Source organism: Meriones unguiculatus, chromosome 9 (genome assembly GCF_030254825.1).
Source record: "Meriones unguiculatus strain TT.TT164.6M chromosome 9, Bangor_MerUng_6.1, whole genome shotgun sequence".
Classification (NCBI taxonomy): Eukaryota; Metazoa; Chordata; class Mammalia; order Rodentia; family Muridae; genus Meriones; species Meriones unguiculatus.
Genome location: NC_083357.1, coordinates 60307655 through 60327446, shown reverse-complemented (window position 1 = coordinate 60327446; position 19792 = coordinate 60307655). Strand labels below are relative to the sequence as shown.

General features: G+C 44.2%; 2 protein-coding genes across 2 annotated transcripts; both read right to left on the bottom strand.

Annotated features, from left to right (window-relative positions):
• Window positions 1–3681: 3681 nt before the first annotated feature.
• Window positions 3682–6192, bottom strand: LOC110544837 (beta-defensin 43-like). Its single transcript, XM_060391745.1, has 2 exons — window positions 6135–6192; window positions 3682–3833 (listed from the first exon to the last, which is right to left on the bottom strand). The coding sequence occupies exons 1-2, from the start codon at window positions 6190–6192 to the stop codon at window positions 3682–3684; spliced, it is 210 nt and encodes a 69-aa protein (XP_060247728.1).
• Window positions 6193–14025: 7833 nt separating this feature from the next.
• On the bottom strand, window positions 14026–16754 carry Defb130b (defensin beta 130B). The gene is made up of 2 exons (XM_021626476.2): window positions 16651–16754; window positions 14026–14572 (listed from the first exon to the last, which is right to left on the bottom strand). The coding sequence occupies exons 1-2, from the start codon at window positions 16709–16711 to the stop codon at window positions 14391–14393; spliced, it is 243 nt and encodes an 80-aa protein (XP_021482151.1). The 5' UTR covers window positions 16712–16754; the 3' UTR covers window positions 14026–14390.
• Between the last annotated feature and the right edge of the window lie 3038 nt (window positions 16755–19792).

The following is a 19792-nucleotide window of genomic DNA, read 5'->3' as shown; positions in this document are numbered from 1 at the left end:
GCCATACATCAGGGAGAAGAAGGCCCAGTGAGGTGGCTGTGGTGAGCAAGAGGGCTGCAAGAGGTAGGCTTAGTCAAGAAAGCGTGTAAAGAGAGATAGCTCCGCCCACACTGGCCAGAAACAGATCTCAACAGCTGAGAATTACCCTGGACTTTGATAGCTCTGAGCCTGAGGTCAGTGTGTGGTTAAAATTCTGGAGCGACCTGTCTGTCAGTTACTGCAAAGCCGGAGGACTCTAAGCTTGACTCGAGGGGTGGGGCATGGGGTGGTACAGGACACCGCCAGATGGAGCCTTCCTTCAGGGTTATTATTGTGCAAGAGTTCTTGGAAGTGTGAAGACAGAGTTTCTGTCTGTACTGGTTTCGGTGTTGTGGCTGTCTCCCACACAGCCAATACACTTGAGAGATACCCGCTAGTGAAAACCCCACAGGCTGAAAATCCAAGTGTAGCCACTAGAGGCCGCTGACACACAAAGAAAAACTCCCGCCATGCCAACGTTTCTAGTGGGCTTCAGTCTCTGTCGTTCTGTACAGACTAAGCAAGCATAAAAGACAGTCTACAAGTTCAACTAATCCTCTCGCTCTATTGACAGCCTAGCACAGAGTCCCCCCACAACACACAGTTAGCCAGAGATGCTACAGACCTACACAATGAAGCTATAAAGAACTGAAATAGAAATTTAAGGACACAGTAGAAGAAGGACCAGCGGAATTAATATTGTTAGAGGGTCCATGTTGCCTAAGTGCTCTATAGATTCACATAGCTCACTGTTCCTTCTCACCAACTCCTCCTCCTCTTCCTTTTTCTCCCCCTCCTCTTCTTTATCTTCCTCCTCCTCTTTCTCCTCCCCCCTCCTCCCTTCTCCTCTTCCTCTAACTGTGTGCTGGAACTTGCTATGTAGACCAGGCTAGCCTCAGATTCACAGAGCTCCATCTGCCTCTGCTTCCTGGGTGCTGGGATGAAAAGTGTGCTTCGCTACTTCTGACTGGTACTTGTATTCTTCAGGGGCACAAGTTTTATTATGGCTGATCCCAGCCTGCTTGCTGCCAGGGACTCACTAGCCACCACACCTAGCTCAGAGCCCCAGAGCCCTGGCAGCTGCCTTACTGGGACACTACAGTTGGTCTATCTGGCTCTGAGACCCAGAACCTGTACACACTGTCAGGGAAAATTTGTTCCAGGTTCCTCAACCAAACAGCTAAAGGCACCAAGTGGTGACAGAGAAACAAGATCTAGAGAGAGGCTGTATCTCCAAATACCAGATAAACAAAGATACCATCAACTTAGCCCTACTACGAATTAGCCAACTCCTGAACATTGCAAATACCTCCACTGGAAGAAGAAAAGGTGATTGGAACAAAACAAAGAAAAGCTCAACCAACAAACTAACTCTAGATGCACAAATCCCAATGCAGAAATAAAAACCACACACACAAATCAAAAGAAAAAAAAAATGTCACCTTCAGAAAAACACAAATCCCATATTGATGTACCCTATTGTGAAACCTAGAATACCAGACAAGAACTAAAAAACATCACAAGCCAAAGAAGGCTAAAAAAGAGGAGATGGATAAAATCAAGAAAATCCAAACTGAAATGATGCTGGAAATGAAAAACAATAAATCTTAATAAAGAACCTCCATGGAATGTCTCGGCAACAGAATGGATCATGTCAAATACAAAGAGTCAGGGATTTAAGAGGAAGAGGAGGTGTCAGATCACTGAGTTGGTCAACGGGGGAAAAAATGGAACATGGGAAAATTCTGGGTCATCATGAAAAGACCTCGCCTCCAAACTATGGGAGTAGGAGAATAATATCACAATGAAGGCACAGAACATATCTTTAGTGAAATCATAGAAGACAATTTCACAAATCCAGACCGAGATGCTTATCCAGGTAGAGGTCTACAGAACACCAAATAGACAAGGCCAGAAAAGAAATTTCCTATGATGTATTATAGTTAAGACATTGAAACCTGAGGGAGAGGAAGGTTCTGCCTCTTACAGAGATGACACTGGAGTCCTTAACAGAAACCTTTAAGGCCAGAGGGATGTATACTCCTTGTTGGGGTTTGTTCTGCTGCTTTATTTTGATGCTAAACGCTGGCTTTCAACGCTGGTTACAACCATCCTTATTTTGTAAACCTGCCTAAGACATTTTACCCGCTTGGTTGATTACAGGCCTATGCCTAGGCAGGGCAGAACGGGGTGGCTAAGGTTCCCTGGCTTTGAGGACAGGAGAGTCACAGGAAACAGACTAATGGAAAGAGGGACGGCAGGACTCCACGATAGGTTAGTATGGACAAGGAACCACGTGGGCCAGGAGGAGGGACTCCAAGGATGGCGTGGGTGGAAAAAACACCCAGATGAAAAATAAAAGCAAGTATGTTGGAATTATGGAAGGTAGACCAGGTGAGGATGATTAAGGCGGATGGCATTGGATGGAGGCTGGGAGATGGATGGTGAGGTTACTGAGACAGCGTAGGCAGGGATATCTGCCCTGCCCAAGATAGTAAGGCAATTATAAAATCGAACAGGTGTCTGTGTTTTATTGATTGATAGTGGGTGATTCCATGGTGATAATCATAGGACAAAGAATAAACATTGTCCAACCCTCATTTTTTTATTTACTTCAACAACTACTATAGAAAGATCATTTAACACATTCTGATTTATGATGACATGATATCTCACTACTGGTAGCATTCATATCTCACCTGACAGATAAGAACATTTAAATGATGAATAATTTGCTCAAGGTCAGAATTTTGTTTTGTTTTTTCAAGACAGGGTTTCTTTGTGTAGCCTTGGTTGTCCTGGACTCACTTTGTTGACCAGGCTGGCTTTGAACTCACAGAGAGTTGCCTGCCTCTGCTTCTCTGAGTGCTGGGATTAAAGGTCTGTGCCACCATCATGCCCGGCTAAGTTCAGAATTTTTATTTTACAGCCAATTTTTATTTTATTTTTATTTTTCATCTCAAGCATTCTCCCAGCCTTTGACAAGTTCACAGCCCCTAGGCACTGTGCCTACAGCTCCTGATGCATCAAAAACCGTTGCCTGTGGATACTTCCTGGACCAGAGTGACCTACAAGGAACACGAGGGCGCATTAAACTGAAGCTCAGCATCCCTGAGAAGCTGTTCTTCCTAGCTTGCCTCTGTGTTCCCCGGGCCTTCTCGGTTGCCCTGCCCCATCTGCCAGGCTGCCGGCCAGCACTGAGAGAGGGTGCGCACGCAGTTTTATGGACTCTCTCATTTTTATTTTAAATTTAAAAATAATTTTAAGTTTATGCCATAACAATTTCATGCATGTTGACCATAACTCCTTTCTCTTCTTCCTCTTTCCCTCTCATCAGGCCCTTCTTTCCAGTACTCCCTCCTCATTCTTTCATTTCTTCTTCCTCCTCCTTCCCTTTTTAAGTAACCCATTGAGTTTGATTAGCATTGCCAAGGCCAATGATGGAGTATACAGCGGGAAACACGATCTACTAAAAATTGTACGTGTGAGAAGAGACTGCAAGGTGTGATCAAGCAGGTATGTATGTCAACGTGGCCATCTTAGCATGCAATTATCATGACATTCCTGTTACTCATCATAAAATTTATTCTCAGGTCAGACAAGGAACTTTTCCACACTTTTGGTGTCTTCTCCTTGAGTCTAAAGAAGATAGAGTTCCACTTGTCATATCTTTTTCTTCTTGATGTCTCTCTTCTTTAACCGACAGCAGATGGTCCAGTCCTCACAGTATTTGGTCGCATATTCGTTGGCATTACACCTCATTCTGCAGTGGTGGAGGTCTGAAGAGCAACCCTGTCTCTCAAGAAAGCTCCTGGCTTTGAAAAGAGAAGTCACATACATTCACTGTATTGCTTATTTGTTATCATTTGTTTTTTTTTTTTAAGAAAAGAACTCATTTTTATTACGTTAAAATTGTGTGTGTGTGTGTCTATCTGCCTGCCGCATGCGTGTGGGTGCTCATGAAATCCAGAAGAGGTTGTTGGAGCTTCTGGAACTGGAGTTACCGGTGGTTGTGAGCCACCTGACATGGGTGCTGGGAATCAAGCGTGGTATCTTTGCAAGAGCAGCATCTTAACTGCGGAGCCCTCTCTCCAGCCCCTTTACGTGATGCTTTTCTTCTTGGTACTAATTTAATTGTTAACATTTTAGTTGATGTGTGTGAATGTTTTGCCTGCATGTAGCTTGCTCACACTGTGCGCGCCTGGTGCCCGGGGAGGCAAGAAGAAGGTGTTACACCCCTTGGAAGTGGAGTTATAGATGGTTGTTGGCTGCCATTGGGGCTCCAGGAATTGAAGTTGTTGGGTCCTGTGCAAGAGCGGCCACGGCCCTTCACCACTGAGCCGTTTCTCTGGCCCACACTAGTTCTTACTGTTTTCAGTAAGAACTGATTTTTCAGTAAGAAGCAGTTCATGAGTTGAGAAAAGAATTACAAATGTTCCCAGAATGTCAAGGAAAACAACGTGAGAGGGGAGTGCCAGAGGAAAGGCGAGGGTGATAAGTCCGGCGAATGAGGGCTTCTTCTGGAAAGAGCAGGTAAGTGAGAACTCTTTACTGTGCACTTCTGCTCAGGGTGCAGAAAAGCAGCTTAGTTCCTGCAGCAAAATTATTTCAAATGTGCTCATAGTAGCTACGTCATGGGCTCGGTCTATGTGATGGATCAAGCTATATAAAGGAGGACAGAAAGATGTCATTTGCAGGAAAATAAATGGAACCGAAAGACCATCATGTTATCCAAAACCATCCAGACCAGAAAGAAAGCACTCAATGTTAACTCATGTCTCCTTCTTTGGATTTTGAACAGACTCTCACTAGATAGCCTTGAATGGCCAGGTGCGTATTCTGTAATCCAGGTTATCTTAGGTACTTATCATGTAGCCCAGGCTATCTCTGAACTCATGCCAATCCTCCTGGCTCAGCTCCTGAAGTGTTGAGAATCCAGGTATGTTTCACCATACCCAACCTTGCATGTTTTCTGTCATTATTGGAGTCTAGCATAAATGAAACCATCGAAGCAACTTTGTCAGAGAAATAAAGAGCAACAGTAATAAAAACTGCATGCTACTGGCATAGAAACAGAATGGTGGATCAATGGGATCAGATAGAAGACCCAGAAATAAACCCACACACTTACGGACACCTGGTTTTTGACAAAGATGCCAAAACCATACAATGGAAAAAAGACAGCATCTTCAACAAATGGTGCTGGTCTAACTGGATGTCTACATGTAGAAAAGTACAAATAGATCCATACTTATCACCCTGCACAAAACTAAAGTCCAAGTGTATCAAAGACCTCAATATAAAACCAGACACACTAAACCTGTTAGAAGAAAAAGTAGAGAAGAGCCTGGAACTCATTGGCACAGGAGACAACTTCCTGAACAGAACACCAACAGCACAGGCTCTAAGAGCAACAATCAATAAATGGGACCTCATGAAACTGAAAAGCTTCTGTAAAGCAAAGGACACCATCATCAAAACAAAACGACTGCCTACAGATTGGGAAAGGATCTTCACCAACCCTATATCTGACAAAGGGCTAATATCCAGTTATATAAAGAACTCCTGTTGGGAGAAAACCCCCAGGGAAGGAAGCAAGAGGGTGACTTCAGGTCACATAGTCTACCCCTGGAAAAGGTCCCACAGACTGGCGGGCACACAACCGCCAGCCCAGAGACCTGCTGCGTGCCCAACTCTCAGTCACAGACAAAACTGTGCGCCCCAGGACACCAGAGACTGGGTCTTCCTGTTGCGAGAAAACCCCACAGTGAGGGAAACATCTGGCCCTACCTCAGGACACCTAGCTCCAGAAAAGTTTCTGGTTATCCACAGGCTCCAGGCTCTAGCCTCCTCCTGCATGCTTGAGAGCGGAGCTCACCTGCCACTGATTACCTCTTGGGTACTGGAGCACCGAGCTACAACCTCAGACCTACAGAAGCCTGGGATCCCCGAGATCAACCCCCAGATACTGCTCCAAGGGGCAACCAGTTATCCCTAACAAAACTGACCAAACCACAGGACACCCAGGTTACAGCAGCAGCATAGATTTCTTACACGCCTTGAACTCCTTTTCACCTCTACCTTCATACCCCTGGAATGAAAAGCTTTTGTCTTACCCAGAGGAACTATGGATAGCAAGGTGAGGACTCCCAGGACAGAGAGCAGGACCCTCATAGCTGAGTAGGGAGGCCTATGAGAATCAGAAGCTGGGAAGGGACGAGCCTCTCTGGGTGTTTGGCCCTGGAGTGGTAAGTTGCTTCATGGTTATTGAACCTTTCAATAGCAGGAACATTTCTGTGTTCCGATGAGGCTTTGTACCAGGAGGCAGCATGTGAAGGAGATGACCAGCATTTGCTTCAAGCACAGTTGAGAAATGCTGGCCGGGTGTGGGCACAGATGGTAAGCACACAGCAGGGAGAGAAGGAGGGGTGCTGGAGAGGGTGTGGAGACAGCCAGCTAACTTCTCTGTTGTCTCATGGTTTCTGGAGCTGGGAAACTTAAGGCCCCACTCACAGAGAGAGACACTCACCCCATTCTCTGGGAGTGGAATGGAAAAGAGAAACTCTTGATGTGACATCGTGTTGATTTGTCAGTGTTTTGGGAAATAGACGTTCAGACTTTGAAACTGAACATAGGCTAGTGGGATGCGGTGGGGGGAAAACTTCAATTATCACTGCTGAGTAACTGAATGAAGTCAACTAACTTCTGTACTGAGAGTCTTAATGAACACAGAATGCTCACACTTCTCAGTTGTGAAATAACACGGGGAGAATTAAGGTGCTATAAAGCACACAAAGGCATACAGCGCAAAAGTGATCGGACAGCGACACAAGCAAATTTCTGACTGAGTAGCATGTCTCACCTATTGGGCTCTGACAAGGCAAACATAGTGGATGCTAGAGTACTCTGAGGGGTCCAGGGGAGGTTCACAGAAGGCAGAAGCACCCCAGTTTTAGAAACGATGACAACGTATGTTCATATCCTTGGTACTAATCTTTATAACTTTAAATTTAAAAAGTGTGTGTGTGTGTGTGTGTGTGTGTGTGTGTGTGTGTATGTGTATGGCACATGCCCATGAGTGTAGATGTTTGAAGAGGCCAGAAGGGGCGGCAGATCCCCTGGAACTGGAGTCAGAAGGTTGTTGTGAAGAACCTGACCTGGATGCTGGGAACTAAATGCAAGTGCTCAAGGGCTGAGCTGTCTCTCTAGCCCAGAAATCTTCATAGCTTAACAGAAGGACTCATTCCAAGTTAGGGACCTTTCCATCGCAAAAATGGGAGTTCTTTTTCTGCCAAGTCTTGCTAGGGTGTTCCTCCTGTTTGGGGGTTTGAGTGGATGGAGCACGTCCTCAGGATGTCTGCCTCTAAGCCAGGTTCAGGCCTCTCCTCTTCTGAAGTTACTGAAACCGAGGCACCTGGGCGCCTACTCCTCCAGCATTCTCAAAGCTCAAAAGGTGACCTATGCGAAGGTCCTTTCTGATATGTGCTACTTGTTGATAACTCTTGTATTCACTCAGGGCAGTCTGTGTGTGTGTGTGTGTGTGTGTGCGCGCGCGCGTGTGTGTCTCTTTGATCGTGAGTCCAGAATTGACTGATTTTTGTCTCGTATCTGCAAATGCTTGGCTTCTTGAAGCATAGTTAATGTGGCAGAGTGGTAGTGTTTGTGAGGAGACACGGAAGTCCTCTGTGGAACACTGAAAGCACAGTTTAGATCTGGAACGAGGTGGTGCTGCCCGCAGGCCTGGGAACACTGTGATCCCCAGCTACCAGCTGCCAACATACATATCAAAGTGCTAGCTCCACTCTACTCAGGCTATAGGCTGATGAACACCGGGGCATGGCCACATCACCCGGGGCCTCTGGGGGTGCTGGTGGCATGCGTGGACAATGGTCTTTCCTCAAAGCTCAGAGGTCCACTGGCCATCAAGCACAAGTTGTTACAGCAGAAGGGGAAAGAAGATACCTTACTATCAGATAGTGGATTTGGCTAGCGGATCACGGGTTTAATTGAGTGTAGCTTGCTCGAAAGGCATTAGGTAGGCAATACACAATTCAGAATTACCCTTCCCTTCTACTCAAAGGTCACATTAGCAGTTTCTTTGAGTTGCGACCTTCCTAAATTGTGTTTCTTTACACAGGGCTACTTGTAAAAACCTTATATTTAAAAAAAGAAAACAGAAAATTATTAATTCCTACTCATTTTGATTCCCCCTTCCCCTGATCCTAAATTCCACCCCCTCCCCATTTATTTTGGGAAAATAAATGTCTGTGTGCCCTGTGTGAATGTTTGTTCACTTCTCACCCCATAGGTTTCTCCATCTTTCCTTACCTTCACGTACTCTGTTAGATTACTAGTGATTCCTGTATGTATAAACAGATATACATGTGTGAGCTTGTGCCTCTACGCTGTCCGCTTAATTTGTTTTTCAGACACTATGTAGCCCTGGCTGGCCTGAATCCATTATGTACTGCTCCCGCACCACCTGCCGCTGTCCTCCCTGCCATGATGGTCATAAACTAACACCCTGAAACTGTAAGCAAGCTTCTAACTACGTGCTTCCTTTTATGAGTTGCCTTGGTCATGGTGTTTCCTCAGAATGGTTGAATGGTAACTAAGACAGATTTAGTTCTAGTTTTAAATTTTGTTCCAAATATTTCCCCATCCCATCCTTCCTGTATAACACTTTGAAATTGTGGTGACTAGTGCTTATTAATCACACCAGCCAAACTTTCTTACTGTATGGGTCCTTCACTTACGTGGACTGATGTAAAGGGACCCTCATGGGCCGTGTTCAGGTCAGGGGGCTGACTTGCCAACTCTGTCGACTCTGATGTGTGAACAAATGTCTAGTCACCCAGATAGAGCACTGACATTAGACCAACAAGACGACATCACTCAATTCTAGCTTGGTGAACAATGAGTTTATTGGGGGTTACTTAAACAGCATGGGTGAGAGTTTGCTCACAGGAACATTGGTGAGTTTATTGGGGTTACTTAGCAGCATGGGTGAGAGTTTGCTTACAGGAACATTGGTGATGCAAATGAAGACACAGCCCAAGGGCCTGCTCCAGCATGGATGAGCGCAGGGAACCATGGAGCTGACCTGGCCTAGCTGCCTCGAGGGGCATGTGTCATAGGGTTTTCAGGTTAGAGTCCATGGCACCTGGGGCACAATGTGCCTTCCAGGTCCTGAGGGACAGATGCACTCCCCCAGGCAGTGAGAATCATCCAGGCCTCTTTGTGTTTTTTGGAAGTAAAGGAAATAGGGGGGTTTGATGGGACAATTGGTAGTAGATGTTAATCTTGCAAGTCCTGTAAAGTTTGCAAATGTCATTGTATCCTGGCAACAACAACTGTATCAATCCCAGCAATTGTCATTATATTTCATTCCTTATAAAGGTATAAAAAAATCCGATTGCTCTCAACAAAATGGTCACAGCCTCAGTTGTGCTGTGGTCTCTCTAACCTGAGCCTGGTTTCATTCCTCATGGTCATATCAGACGACCTTGGCCAGGTAAGTAAGTGCAGGTGCTTACAGGCGAGACTCCTGAGCCTAAGGCCCCAGCATCCAGATCCACTGAGGACCCTTCTCCTCTGCACTGTTTCCTGCTCAGTGGCCTCAGGGAGCTTGTGACTTCTCGAGTCTTACAGGTTTTGTAAGAGTTTTGTGCCTTTTGAGCCCCCTCTTCCCTTTAGGAAGTAATGTTTCAGTTCTGAGGATGTACTTAGACAACACTACATCTGGGCCCAGAGGGCCATCTCGCTGGCAATTCCAGATCATGTCAAATTGACAATCAACACTATATTTAGTGATATTTCATAGGCCCCAGCAATGTTTGCTTTTGCTTGTATAATTAGGTTCTCTAGCAGTGGGTGTATATATAAACTGTTATTTCCTCATATTGAATTGATCTGTTTATTGCTTCCTCCCCCCTCCATTTCCCTCCCACCCTCTCAAACTTTGGATTTAAAATTTGTTTTAGCGGGTTGGTGTAGCTACTTCTGAGTCCATCTTTGTTTCTACTTTCATGGAATATCTCTTCGCAACCCTTCATCTTTAGTGTGCCTGTGCTTTTATTGCTGCAGTAAGGAAGGCACACCCTCAAAAGGCTTTGGCACTTGATGAAGGCAGCAGTGGGAAACAGAGGTGGAGGAGGAGATCAATCTCTAATCACAAGGGTCAACTCAGGTTTGGGGGGACCACAATTTCCCACTGTACTGAAAGCCTGCCATTGTACTGTAGGTCGCCATGTTGTATTGGATTCTGCTTTGTACGTCTACATAGGTTAATGGGACTTCAGACTTCGGAGCAAATGTGATGGAATCCTAGGGGTGCTTATACACTGAAAGTAGTGTTCTTCCAGGAAAAAGGGATCTTCACAGTGACTTTTGCAAACAGCACTGTAGTGTCTCTGCTTGGTCTCATGGGTTGAGGGTGGGGCAAGGCAAGTTCCTTTCCTGAAGCAGAGCTACTGTGAGGATTCTAGGTCCCCTAATTTGGCCTCCAGCTACTGATGAGCATGATACTCTCCTGTTGCTAAGATTGATGAAATTCAAAGGAATAGAGTTTCTTCAGTGTAGCTGGACTTTTGGCAACTTTGTTGGGTTCTGTTTCCTACCTCCCTGCACCATCCCTATCTCTTTCAACCCCCAACGCTAGGTAGGAGAGAAAGAAGGTTAGAAGGTAAAGGGGGCGTGAACATTGCTAGATTGTTTCCTGCTGATTAGGGACTTGGAGCTCCTTGGGTTAAATTTGATCTTGTCAGGATATCTCCAACTGCAACCAACAATCCAGCAAATCGCAACCAGCAGCAGGAGCAGGAGGAACAGCAGCACCTGCAGGCCCTCTTGGGGCTTTTGAATTTAAATCCTTTCATGAGTCCCCAAATTCCAAACATAAACTATCTTCAGCTGGCAAAATCACACCGCTACTAGAGCACAAGACAAATCATAGTCAGCTGCTGTAGTCAGTCTGAAGCAGTCCCATATCCCACACGTGGGATTGAAGCAAAAACATATTTACATAACATTTCTGTGTTTTTAATGACACCAAAAAAAAAAAAATCTCACTACTCTTTGACTATGATGTTTGCCCTTTCTTCTGCTTGTGGGAAGTTCCACGGTCATCAGTCTATAGCCAGCATTCTAGGTCTCCATGATGTCTTAGTTAGGGTTTCTGTTGCTGTGAAGAGACACCATGACCATGGCAACTCTTATAAAGGAACTCACTTAATTGGGGATGGCTTACAGTTTTAGAGGTTTAGTCCATTGTCATCATGAGGTGTGTGTGTGTGGGGGGAGGCATGGCAGTGTGAAGGCAGACATGGTGCTGGAGAAGGAGCTGAGAGTTCTACATTCAGACTGTCAGGCAGCAGGATCTGGCTTAAGCTTCTGAGCCCTCAAAGCTCACCCCCTACCCATGTACCTCCTCCAGCAAAGCTGCACCTACTCCAAGGACACACCTCCTAATAGTGCCACTCCCTAGGGGCCTAGGAGCCATTATCTTTCAAACCACCACATCCCATCTTTTCCTTGTTGAATTCCATGGCAACTTACTCTTGACTGTCATTGCTCACTTCTTTTGTTTCTTCTCTGTGGAGGAGACAGCAGTATAACTTCTATTTTGCCTTCTTTTGACTTTGCTATTCCTTTCTTCTTAATTTTATTTATTGTGTGTGGTGGTGTACATGTCTGAATGTGTGGATGGATTTTGATTTGATTGCCCTCCGTGTTTATGTTTTGAGAGCATCTCTCACCAAGCCTGAAGCACATCAGCCTGGCTAGACACACTGACCAATGAGCTTCAAGGATATTCCTGTTTGCCTGCTATCCCAAGACTGGGTTTACACTCACTCTCATGGCTCTATGGGAGGCTTTTAAACAGGCCTCTGGGGGTCTAACCTCAGGTCTTTGTGTTAGTGTGGTGCGCAAATGAGCCATATTTGTGGCTTTCTCAGTTTTTCATAGTTTCCATTTCCCTGTCTAACCCTTTGACGGAATGTGAAGCCCACAGGAGACTTGATAGTGAATTAATTAAAGCTTCCCAACTCACTGAAGGATCTTTGTGATGAAGAATCAAAAACTGATGCTTAAGTTTTCAGTTTAATTTAATTGAAAACTTTGGATTCCAGGGAGGGAAAGATAATTTCATTTCAGGCATTAATTTGTTTGAAATTTTGATGTCTTTGGGCTTCAGAATGTCTTAAGAGAGATTCATTCTTTGAGTTTTGATTTCAGACTTTAATGTCTCTCTAGACATTTGGTAAGCTGGAGCTGGAGAGTGGCTCAGTGCTTCAGAGCTCTCGCTGTTCTTCCACCAAGGAGCTGAGTTTGGTTCCCAGGACCCACGTCAGGCAGCTCACAACTGCTTGTAACTTCAGCTTTAGGGAATCTGATGTCCTCTTTTTGCCTCTGTAGGCACCCCTATACACTTACATCCACAAGCACACACGTACACACACACACACACATACACACGCACACACAAAATAAAAACAAAAACCCAACAATCCCTTCTTGGCCTGTTTTAGCATCCCTCCAGCTAATGAGATTTCAAGAGTGTTTAGTGAAGTAAAGCTCTGTTTGCCTGAAGAAGCCAGAAAGTTGTCTACATAGACACATGACCCATAAGTCAAAAAGGACACATAAAAGATGCTATTGAATCAATGGGGTTATTTTGTTAAATTTGTGTCTATATGTAGGAGCAAGAGGGATGGATTTTGTCTTAGTTAGGACTTCTAAAATACCATGACCAAAAGCATGGGGAGGAAAGGGTTTACTTCAACGTACAGTCCATTGCTGAGGGAAGCCAGGGTAGGAATTCAGTGCAGGATCGGGAGCAATAGAGGAAAGTCACTCACTGGCTTGCTGAGCCTGCTTTCTTATATAACCCAGGACCATCTGTCTGGGATGGCACCCACCCACTGTGGACTGGAGCCTCCTGCCTCAACCATTAATCAAGAAGATGCCCCACAGGCTTGCCCACAGGCCAATCGTACAGACATTTTCTCAATTTAGATTCCTCTTTCCAGATATGTCTAGGTTTGTGGCAAATTGACAAAAACCAACCAGGCCAGATTTTCTTGTACCCAAAGCAGGGGCACAGAGTATAACAGGGCATCCTTAAGTTTCAATATAGTACAGACACACAGAAATGTTGAGACTTTGTCAATGAATGAAGACATGTTTTTTTTTTTTTTTTGTTTTTTTTTTTTTTTTTTTTTATCTTCACCTGTGGAAGATAAAACGGGTTTGGCTCTTGATGGTGAGAAGTCATTGTATCTTTTGGGGGATTTTGTTAATAAATTCCATGTGTCTGTCATGATCTTTTAAACTACCGTAGCTATTAAGTGGAGGAGCACAGAATCACCAGTCATAGTGTTATGCATTTATGTATTCCACTTTGGCTTATTTATGATCTATCTGATTTGTTCACAATTGTTATACCCATGCAGCCACTATTCTTACGCAAAGCCGTGTGTTTGTCTCCAGTGGCTCACTGGATACAGTAGGCGATAAGCACGTTTTAAATTTTCACAAATAATTTACTCCTTTGTGTTAATAGATGTAAGAAAAACTTTGAAGTTATTTCCTTCCAGAATTATACTTTAGGATTTTTAAAAATATCTTTTGAGATAGACGTAAAGAAATGTCATTTTTTTGAAATTTTAGAACTTCGATTCTGTCATCTGAGGTTGTGTTTTGGCAGAGGGAGTAGGGATTCTAGCCTAGTTCTCAGGTGCACGGTCAGCAAGCCAGACATCTATCCAAATGCTCCAAGTAGATCTTATCAGGAGAGAAACATATTTATATTTAGTGGTTTGAACGGGGCTACTCAGGCACTCTGTTTCTGAGCCACACTCCAAGCTCGGAAAAAAATGCTATTTTCTCAGAAGCAAATGAGAGAAAGTGTTTTTATTTAAGTTGTAGACAAGCAAGCATTACCCATTTCATATTCATTATTTTACATGTTAAAGCTTTACGTTGATCTTTTTTATTGGACACTCATTTTGCTTAAACATTTTCAGGGTATGAGGTTCTTCTCACACATTTTCTTCTAGTTATTAGTATTGTTATTGAATTTAGAGATGGAAGTATTGCTATGTTAAATCCCAGATAATTTCTCAAACTCTGTTTTAAAAACAACGAAGGGGACACTGGGTGGAGGTGTTCTAAAGCATCCTGAATCTCTGATGGGTTTTCCCTCCCCCTTTCCTAACTTCTGAGAGATTCATGAGAGGCTTGCAGCGATCGGTAAGTGTGGGCTCAGGACATTTATTTCCAGGCAAGGGAGGTGAGTGTAGTTAGGCAGAAGTCTGCAAAGCTTGTCTGTGTTTTCTGGAGGTTGAAAGGCTCATGGTGTTCTCCCCTTTCTAAGGAGACTTTCCTTTGGGAACTGGTGTTGGGTAGGGCTCAAAAATCCACCATTTCCTACAACATTTCAGATCGTCGTTACATTCGCCAATGGTGTCATCGGTGGAAGTGCATGCTATTTCTTTGCATTTCCCTTTCAACAAAATGCACTGCTTTTCCCCTGGGATGACACCAGCCTTTCCTGCACAGGAAGAAATTGGACAAACACTGTGAATCCACTTTCAAAGTACTGGAAGTGCCCACAAAGCCACAACCCCAGTCGACGCCTCTGGAATGAGAGACAGAATATTGTCTACACAGAAAGATCAAATGCTTACACAGAAATAAGTAGTGTCTTTTCTTTGAAGGTACATGATCTTGGGAGAGGGAAAAAAAGTTGAGGGAGAAGGAATAAAGGATTGGAGAAGGATTAGGGGTGGGTTTGATCAAAACACATTATGTGCACCTATAAAATTCTCAAACAGGAAAAAGAATAAAAAGATGCAATAAAAGGAAGATTCTTTGATCTCTCCCCGTCTTAGACACTCTGGGTTCATAAGAGACTGGGGCATGTGAAGTGTTTCCCCCTCCACTGAGAAAATGTAGGACTTTGCTTTCCTCTATCCTCAAGGAGTAACTGATTTGGGAGAAGCAGAGGAGGGATGATCGGCCTTGCTCAGGCGGGGTCAACAATCCTGACCTGCAATGTAGCCCTTGTGAGCTCTGCAGGAAGCTAGCTCTCCCCTGGTCCTAAATAGCCTCTCATTACTTTCCTTACTTTATCAAGATCAAAAGACTTACCACGAGGCCCAATCCCTTTATCTTTTGACATGAAGATTTGCAATTTGTCTATAAAACCTACTCATCAAATTGCGTAACTGAATTTTTATTTCAACCTCTCTCTAGTCCTCCTTCCTCCCACCTCCTGGCTCTGATAATCACTATTGGAGTGTCTGTTCTGAGTTTGATTGTTTTAGGTCCTTGTATAAATAAAATAACACACCTGGTTTATTTCACATAGCTTAGTAGGCTCCAGTTCTTTAATGCTGTCAAACATGGCAAAAAAAAAAAAAAAAAATCTCTCTAGTTTCCTCAACACCCAGTTAAGAATGTTGAGGTGAAAGTCTGGCAGATATCAGTTATCATTGTTTTACATCTGTTTGGATTGGAGGCAACAACAATGACCCAGAGGAAGAGAAACTTGGTTCAGTGTTGCAACCACTAAAACCATAGTTTTCATGCGAGCATGGCTTCTGTTAGCTCAAGTGAAAGACATGACCACTGAAGTGCCTTCTAAATTCAAATTAATTATGGTCATATTTCACTCCACTAGTTCCTTCAAGTCTGTCCACTGCAGCCGTGCCTTCTGGCCACAGCTGGGAAATGAATGGAGGATTGTATCGAGTCCTTTGGGGAGAGTCCAGCTGTGTGCCAGGTGGATATGTGGATGTTCATAAATTAGGCCCAAATCCCCAAGTGACAGGCCTTGGCTGTGCTCAAGAGAATCTCAGAGATGAACCAAGGAGGGCTCTCTCTCAGTGAGGACGGACAGCGCTTGAGAGATGTGGGCATCTGGCTGGTGTGGGTGGTGCTGTTGCTATTCTCCAGTCTGCTGCTCCCCGAGGTATGCCCAGCAAGCCCTCTTCTTTCCAAAAAGTGCTGGGGAGAGGATTTTATAAGGATCTGCAGGAAACAGCCTGAAAAGGACTGGAGTGGCTTTTATTTTGATTCTATATTCTAACGTTCGAACTTGCGCATTGTGGGTTTCAAGAACGCGATTCAGATTCTTACAGGCTTCCTTACAATTAGTCTATTTTTTAATTGGAGTGTTCCATTGTCTTTGTTCTTCCCATAATTCTTCTGTTCCCGGGTTTTCTTATTTGCTTCTAGCGTTTGCATACACTTCTCACCAATAGACTTTGTAGACCTCCAGTCACTAAGCAATATGAGTTAATCTTCACTCTCCTTTGGAGAGTGGGGTGATGGTGGTAGCCATTTTTTAAAAGACTATATTGACTTAAGTTTTATGTCAATAGTCTCTCTGCCTCTATTTCTCTACTTGGGCTTCCCCTCTCCAATGGTGGGGCTCTTGGTCCCCATTTTATGTTGTTGGATCTCCTCAACTCCTTTCTGAATTTGGACCTCATCGGTGTGAAGTTGTTGGACTTTGGGACACTCAGGTCCATGTCCTGACACCTGAGTTGTGAGGGACAAAGCACACTTGCACACCTCAGCAGCCCTCTGAAGGATCCCTGCTCCTGGGGTCATTTCCCAGCTTACCTCTCGGCATCATCACCGCAAAGAGGAAGAAGAGGACAGACAGGCAGGAATGGGATCTCATGGTTGAGTGGCCAGCAGTGTGGAAGGTGGTCAGAAATGTGATGTGCGGGACTTTTATTCACTTCTGGGGGCCTGTGGTTCCTCCTGGTCAGTGAAGCTTAACATGCAAAAAAGTAAAACTGCTTTTGTGGGAGTATTTCCAAACCTTAGAGTTTCTAAATTTGGTGACAAATTAACCCAATAGAAGAAAACCAGAAGGTTAATCTTTTCCTTCTACGATGCTCTCTCAGTCTTCCCAGTGCTCAGTGCCTTCAGCCAATTCTCTTTTTTTTGGGAAAACACAATTCATGATTAATTTTTTAACATGGCATGTACTATTCACACCTCTTTGTGGAGGGCAATGTTGTAATTAGCTACATGTACAGAGCATGTAACGGTCATATCAGGGTAATCAGAAGCTCTTTCCTCAGACCTCATCAAACACTTCACTTGAACTGTATAATTTGCATATCTTCTTCTAACAGCCCACTGGGCCCCCTTTGTGCCGCCTGTATGCCCGAGGCGTGAGCCTATCCAGCGGAGCATGCTCCACTTACCAGGGCCACACCTTATACAAGATCTCGACTCTTCCCCGAGAAGGTGTCAGCTGTTGAGAGCTCCTCAGTGAGGTGTGGGGCGCGCACGAACTCCTTCCCATTTTGTGCTGTAGTGTTGACTGGCTTGATGTGGTGCAGGTCTTTTGCAGGCGGATCTCAGATGCTGTGAGCTCACAAGGACACTTAATGTCATATCCTGAAGAGATGGTTTCACCCTGTTGCCCCCTGACCTCTGGATCTTAAAATCTTTCCTTCTTCTGCAATGGTTCCTGAGCCTTGCACGTGCACGCTCTCTCTCTGACTGTCTTGGTCTCTCTGTCTCTCTTTGTCTCTCTCTGTCTCTCTCTGTGACAGATGTCCCATTTGTGTTTGTGGCTGAGCATTCCATAGTCGCTTATTCTCTGCATTTTGACAGCTGACAGTTTCTGTGTTAACTATCACCCATTGCCCAAGAGTCTTCTCTAATGACAGCCTAGAGCTGCTCTAGTCTATGGGCAGAGAGATACACGTTTAGAGGACAATATGCTATCTTCGTAGCTTCGTCAAATAGCAGTAGGTTTTCTACTGGGGCCTATGAGCTCCCTGGCTATAGGTCCTTGCCAGATTTATAGCAGGAGGCATGTGTTTCCTTCTACAGAATGGGCTTTAAATCTGAGTAGAAAGCTATTGGTAACCCTATAAAGTTCTTAACATTATTGCACCTATGGGCATATCTTGCAAAAAAGTAAAAAATAAAGACACAAAGTTGGGAGTGGGATAGGGAGAGGAGGGGTAAAGAGGAAGGGTAGATCTGGGAGTAGTGGTGAATGTGATTTAAATACGTTGTATTTTAATACGTGTATGACAGTCTCAAAAATCAAGAAAATACATGGAAAAGTATTGCATGCTAAGCTTCTCTCCTGTGCTGTCTAACAGCAGAATCTCTTCCGCTCACTGGTACTGCGTCTTGGCACCTATTCTCCGCTTTCTCACTCCTCCCCACCCCCTGCTGCAGCTGATGGTTTGTCTACTCTCTCCTGGTATATTATCAGCTTCCACTAACGAGTGAGAACACACTATATTTGCATTTCTCTTCCTGGCCGATTTCACTTTCTATGCCGTTTTCTGATTCTACCCATGTTGTCACCGATGAAAACAGGGTTTAGATACCTTTCAAGAGCTTCACGAGAGAAGAGCTCACTAGGCAGCTGCCCGTGTGGGGAAGGGTCTGCATCACGGCGAGGACAGCGTAGAGTGGAATAATGTGGTGGTCTTCCTGTGGCTGGCTTCACAGAACGCTGCCATTAATCTCCAGCTCTGCTCACATCCCCGACAACGGCAGAATTTTGTCCCTTTTAAATGACTGTATTCATGATATGGATATCCCATTTCCTTATTCCCTCCAAAGGTGGGTCATTAAGTGTTGTTCTCCATTTCCCCGTTAATGTGAATCGTGTTGCAACAAACGCTGGTGGGCAGATGGCTCTTGGAAATGCGACTGCATTTCCTTCTAGTTGTGTGATTGCTGGAGCCTGTGGTCTTGTTTGTAACTCTGAGCAGCCTCCACGCTGCTTCCTCTCTTAGCTGTGCTAATTTCCATCCCCACTGGCATTGTGTGAGTCCCTATTCCTCACAAAATCATTGAATTTTATGATTTTTTTTCTTTTTGATAATAGCCACCCTACCCCACGACGACATGATGCCTTATTGTGGACACAATTTGCATATCCATTTTCTGGACACTTAGATTTTTTTCCATGTATTTCTTGACTACTTGTATGATTTCTTTTGAAAGAGATCTATTCAAATAAATTCTCCTTTAAAAAAATCATATTTTCTCACTGTATTTTGAGTTCCTTATGTATTTTGAATATCTCTTCTTTATCAGATAGATGGTGTGCAAACACTTTCTCCCATTCAGTAGTTTGTCCCTTGGTTCTGTTGGTTGTTTCCTTTGATGTGAAGGATGCTTTATAGTTTGATATTATTCCATTTGAATAGTTTCATTTTGTTGCGTTTGCTTTCGGGGTGTGGACCAAACATACTTGTTAAAATTTTCCACCATTCTCTTCCAGTTTATTATTTTTTTCTGAGCTAATATTTAGGTCATTGGTCCACTTTCAGTAAGAGATGGAGGTCATTTCATCCTTCTGTCTATGTATCATCCCTCCCCAGAACCCCATGCAAAAGGTTATCTTTGCTCCACTGCATATTTTTGGCTATCTTATTGGGACTCAGTCGACTGAAGCTATGTGAGATCGTTTCTGAACACTGTATCTCCTGCTGTTGCCTGCATATCTGTTTCTTTGACGATGCCATGTTCCTTTATTTCCCCTTTGATGTTAACATGACCAGGTTCTTTGTTTGGAAACTTAGATTTGCTGTACCTAGTTGCTCATATCTTTCCCCAGATTTTCTTTTGCTTGTTCTTTCCTTTTTCTTAATTCCTTTCTTTCTAAAAAGGATTTATTAAAGGTTTTTATTGTATAGGTATGAGTGTTTTGCCTGTGTGTCTGTGCACAACCTGTGTGCTTGGTACCTTTGGCGGTCAGAAGGCTCTAGAACTC

What these genes read in the sequence shown, in the direction of transcription:
- LOC110544837 (XM_060391745.1), bottom strand. Translation starts at nt 6,192, where the DNA reads ATGAGGGTCCTGCTCTCTGTCCTGGGAGTCCTCACCTTGCTATCCATA. An exon ending in GCTATCCATAGTTCCTCTGG is followed by an intron (nt 3,834 to 6,134) that starts GTAAGACAAAAG and finishes CTCTTTTCAAAG; the next exon opens with CCAGGAGCTTTCTTGAGAGA.
- Defb130b (XM_021626476.2), bottom strand. Translation starts at nt 16,711, where the DNA reads ATGAGATCCCATTCCTGCCTGTCTGTCCTCTTCTTCCTCTTTGCGGTG. An exon ending in TGCGGTGATGATGCCGAGAG is followed by an intron (nt 14,573 to 16,650) that starts GTAAGCTGGGAA and finishes CTTCCTGTGCAG; the next exon opens with GAAAGGCTGGTGTCATCCCA.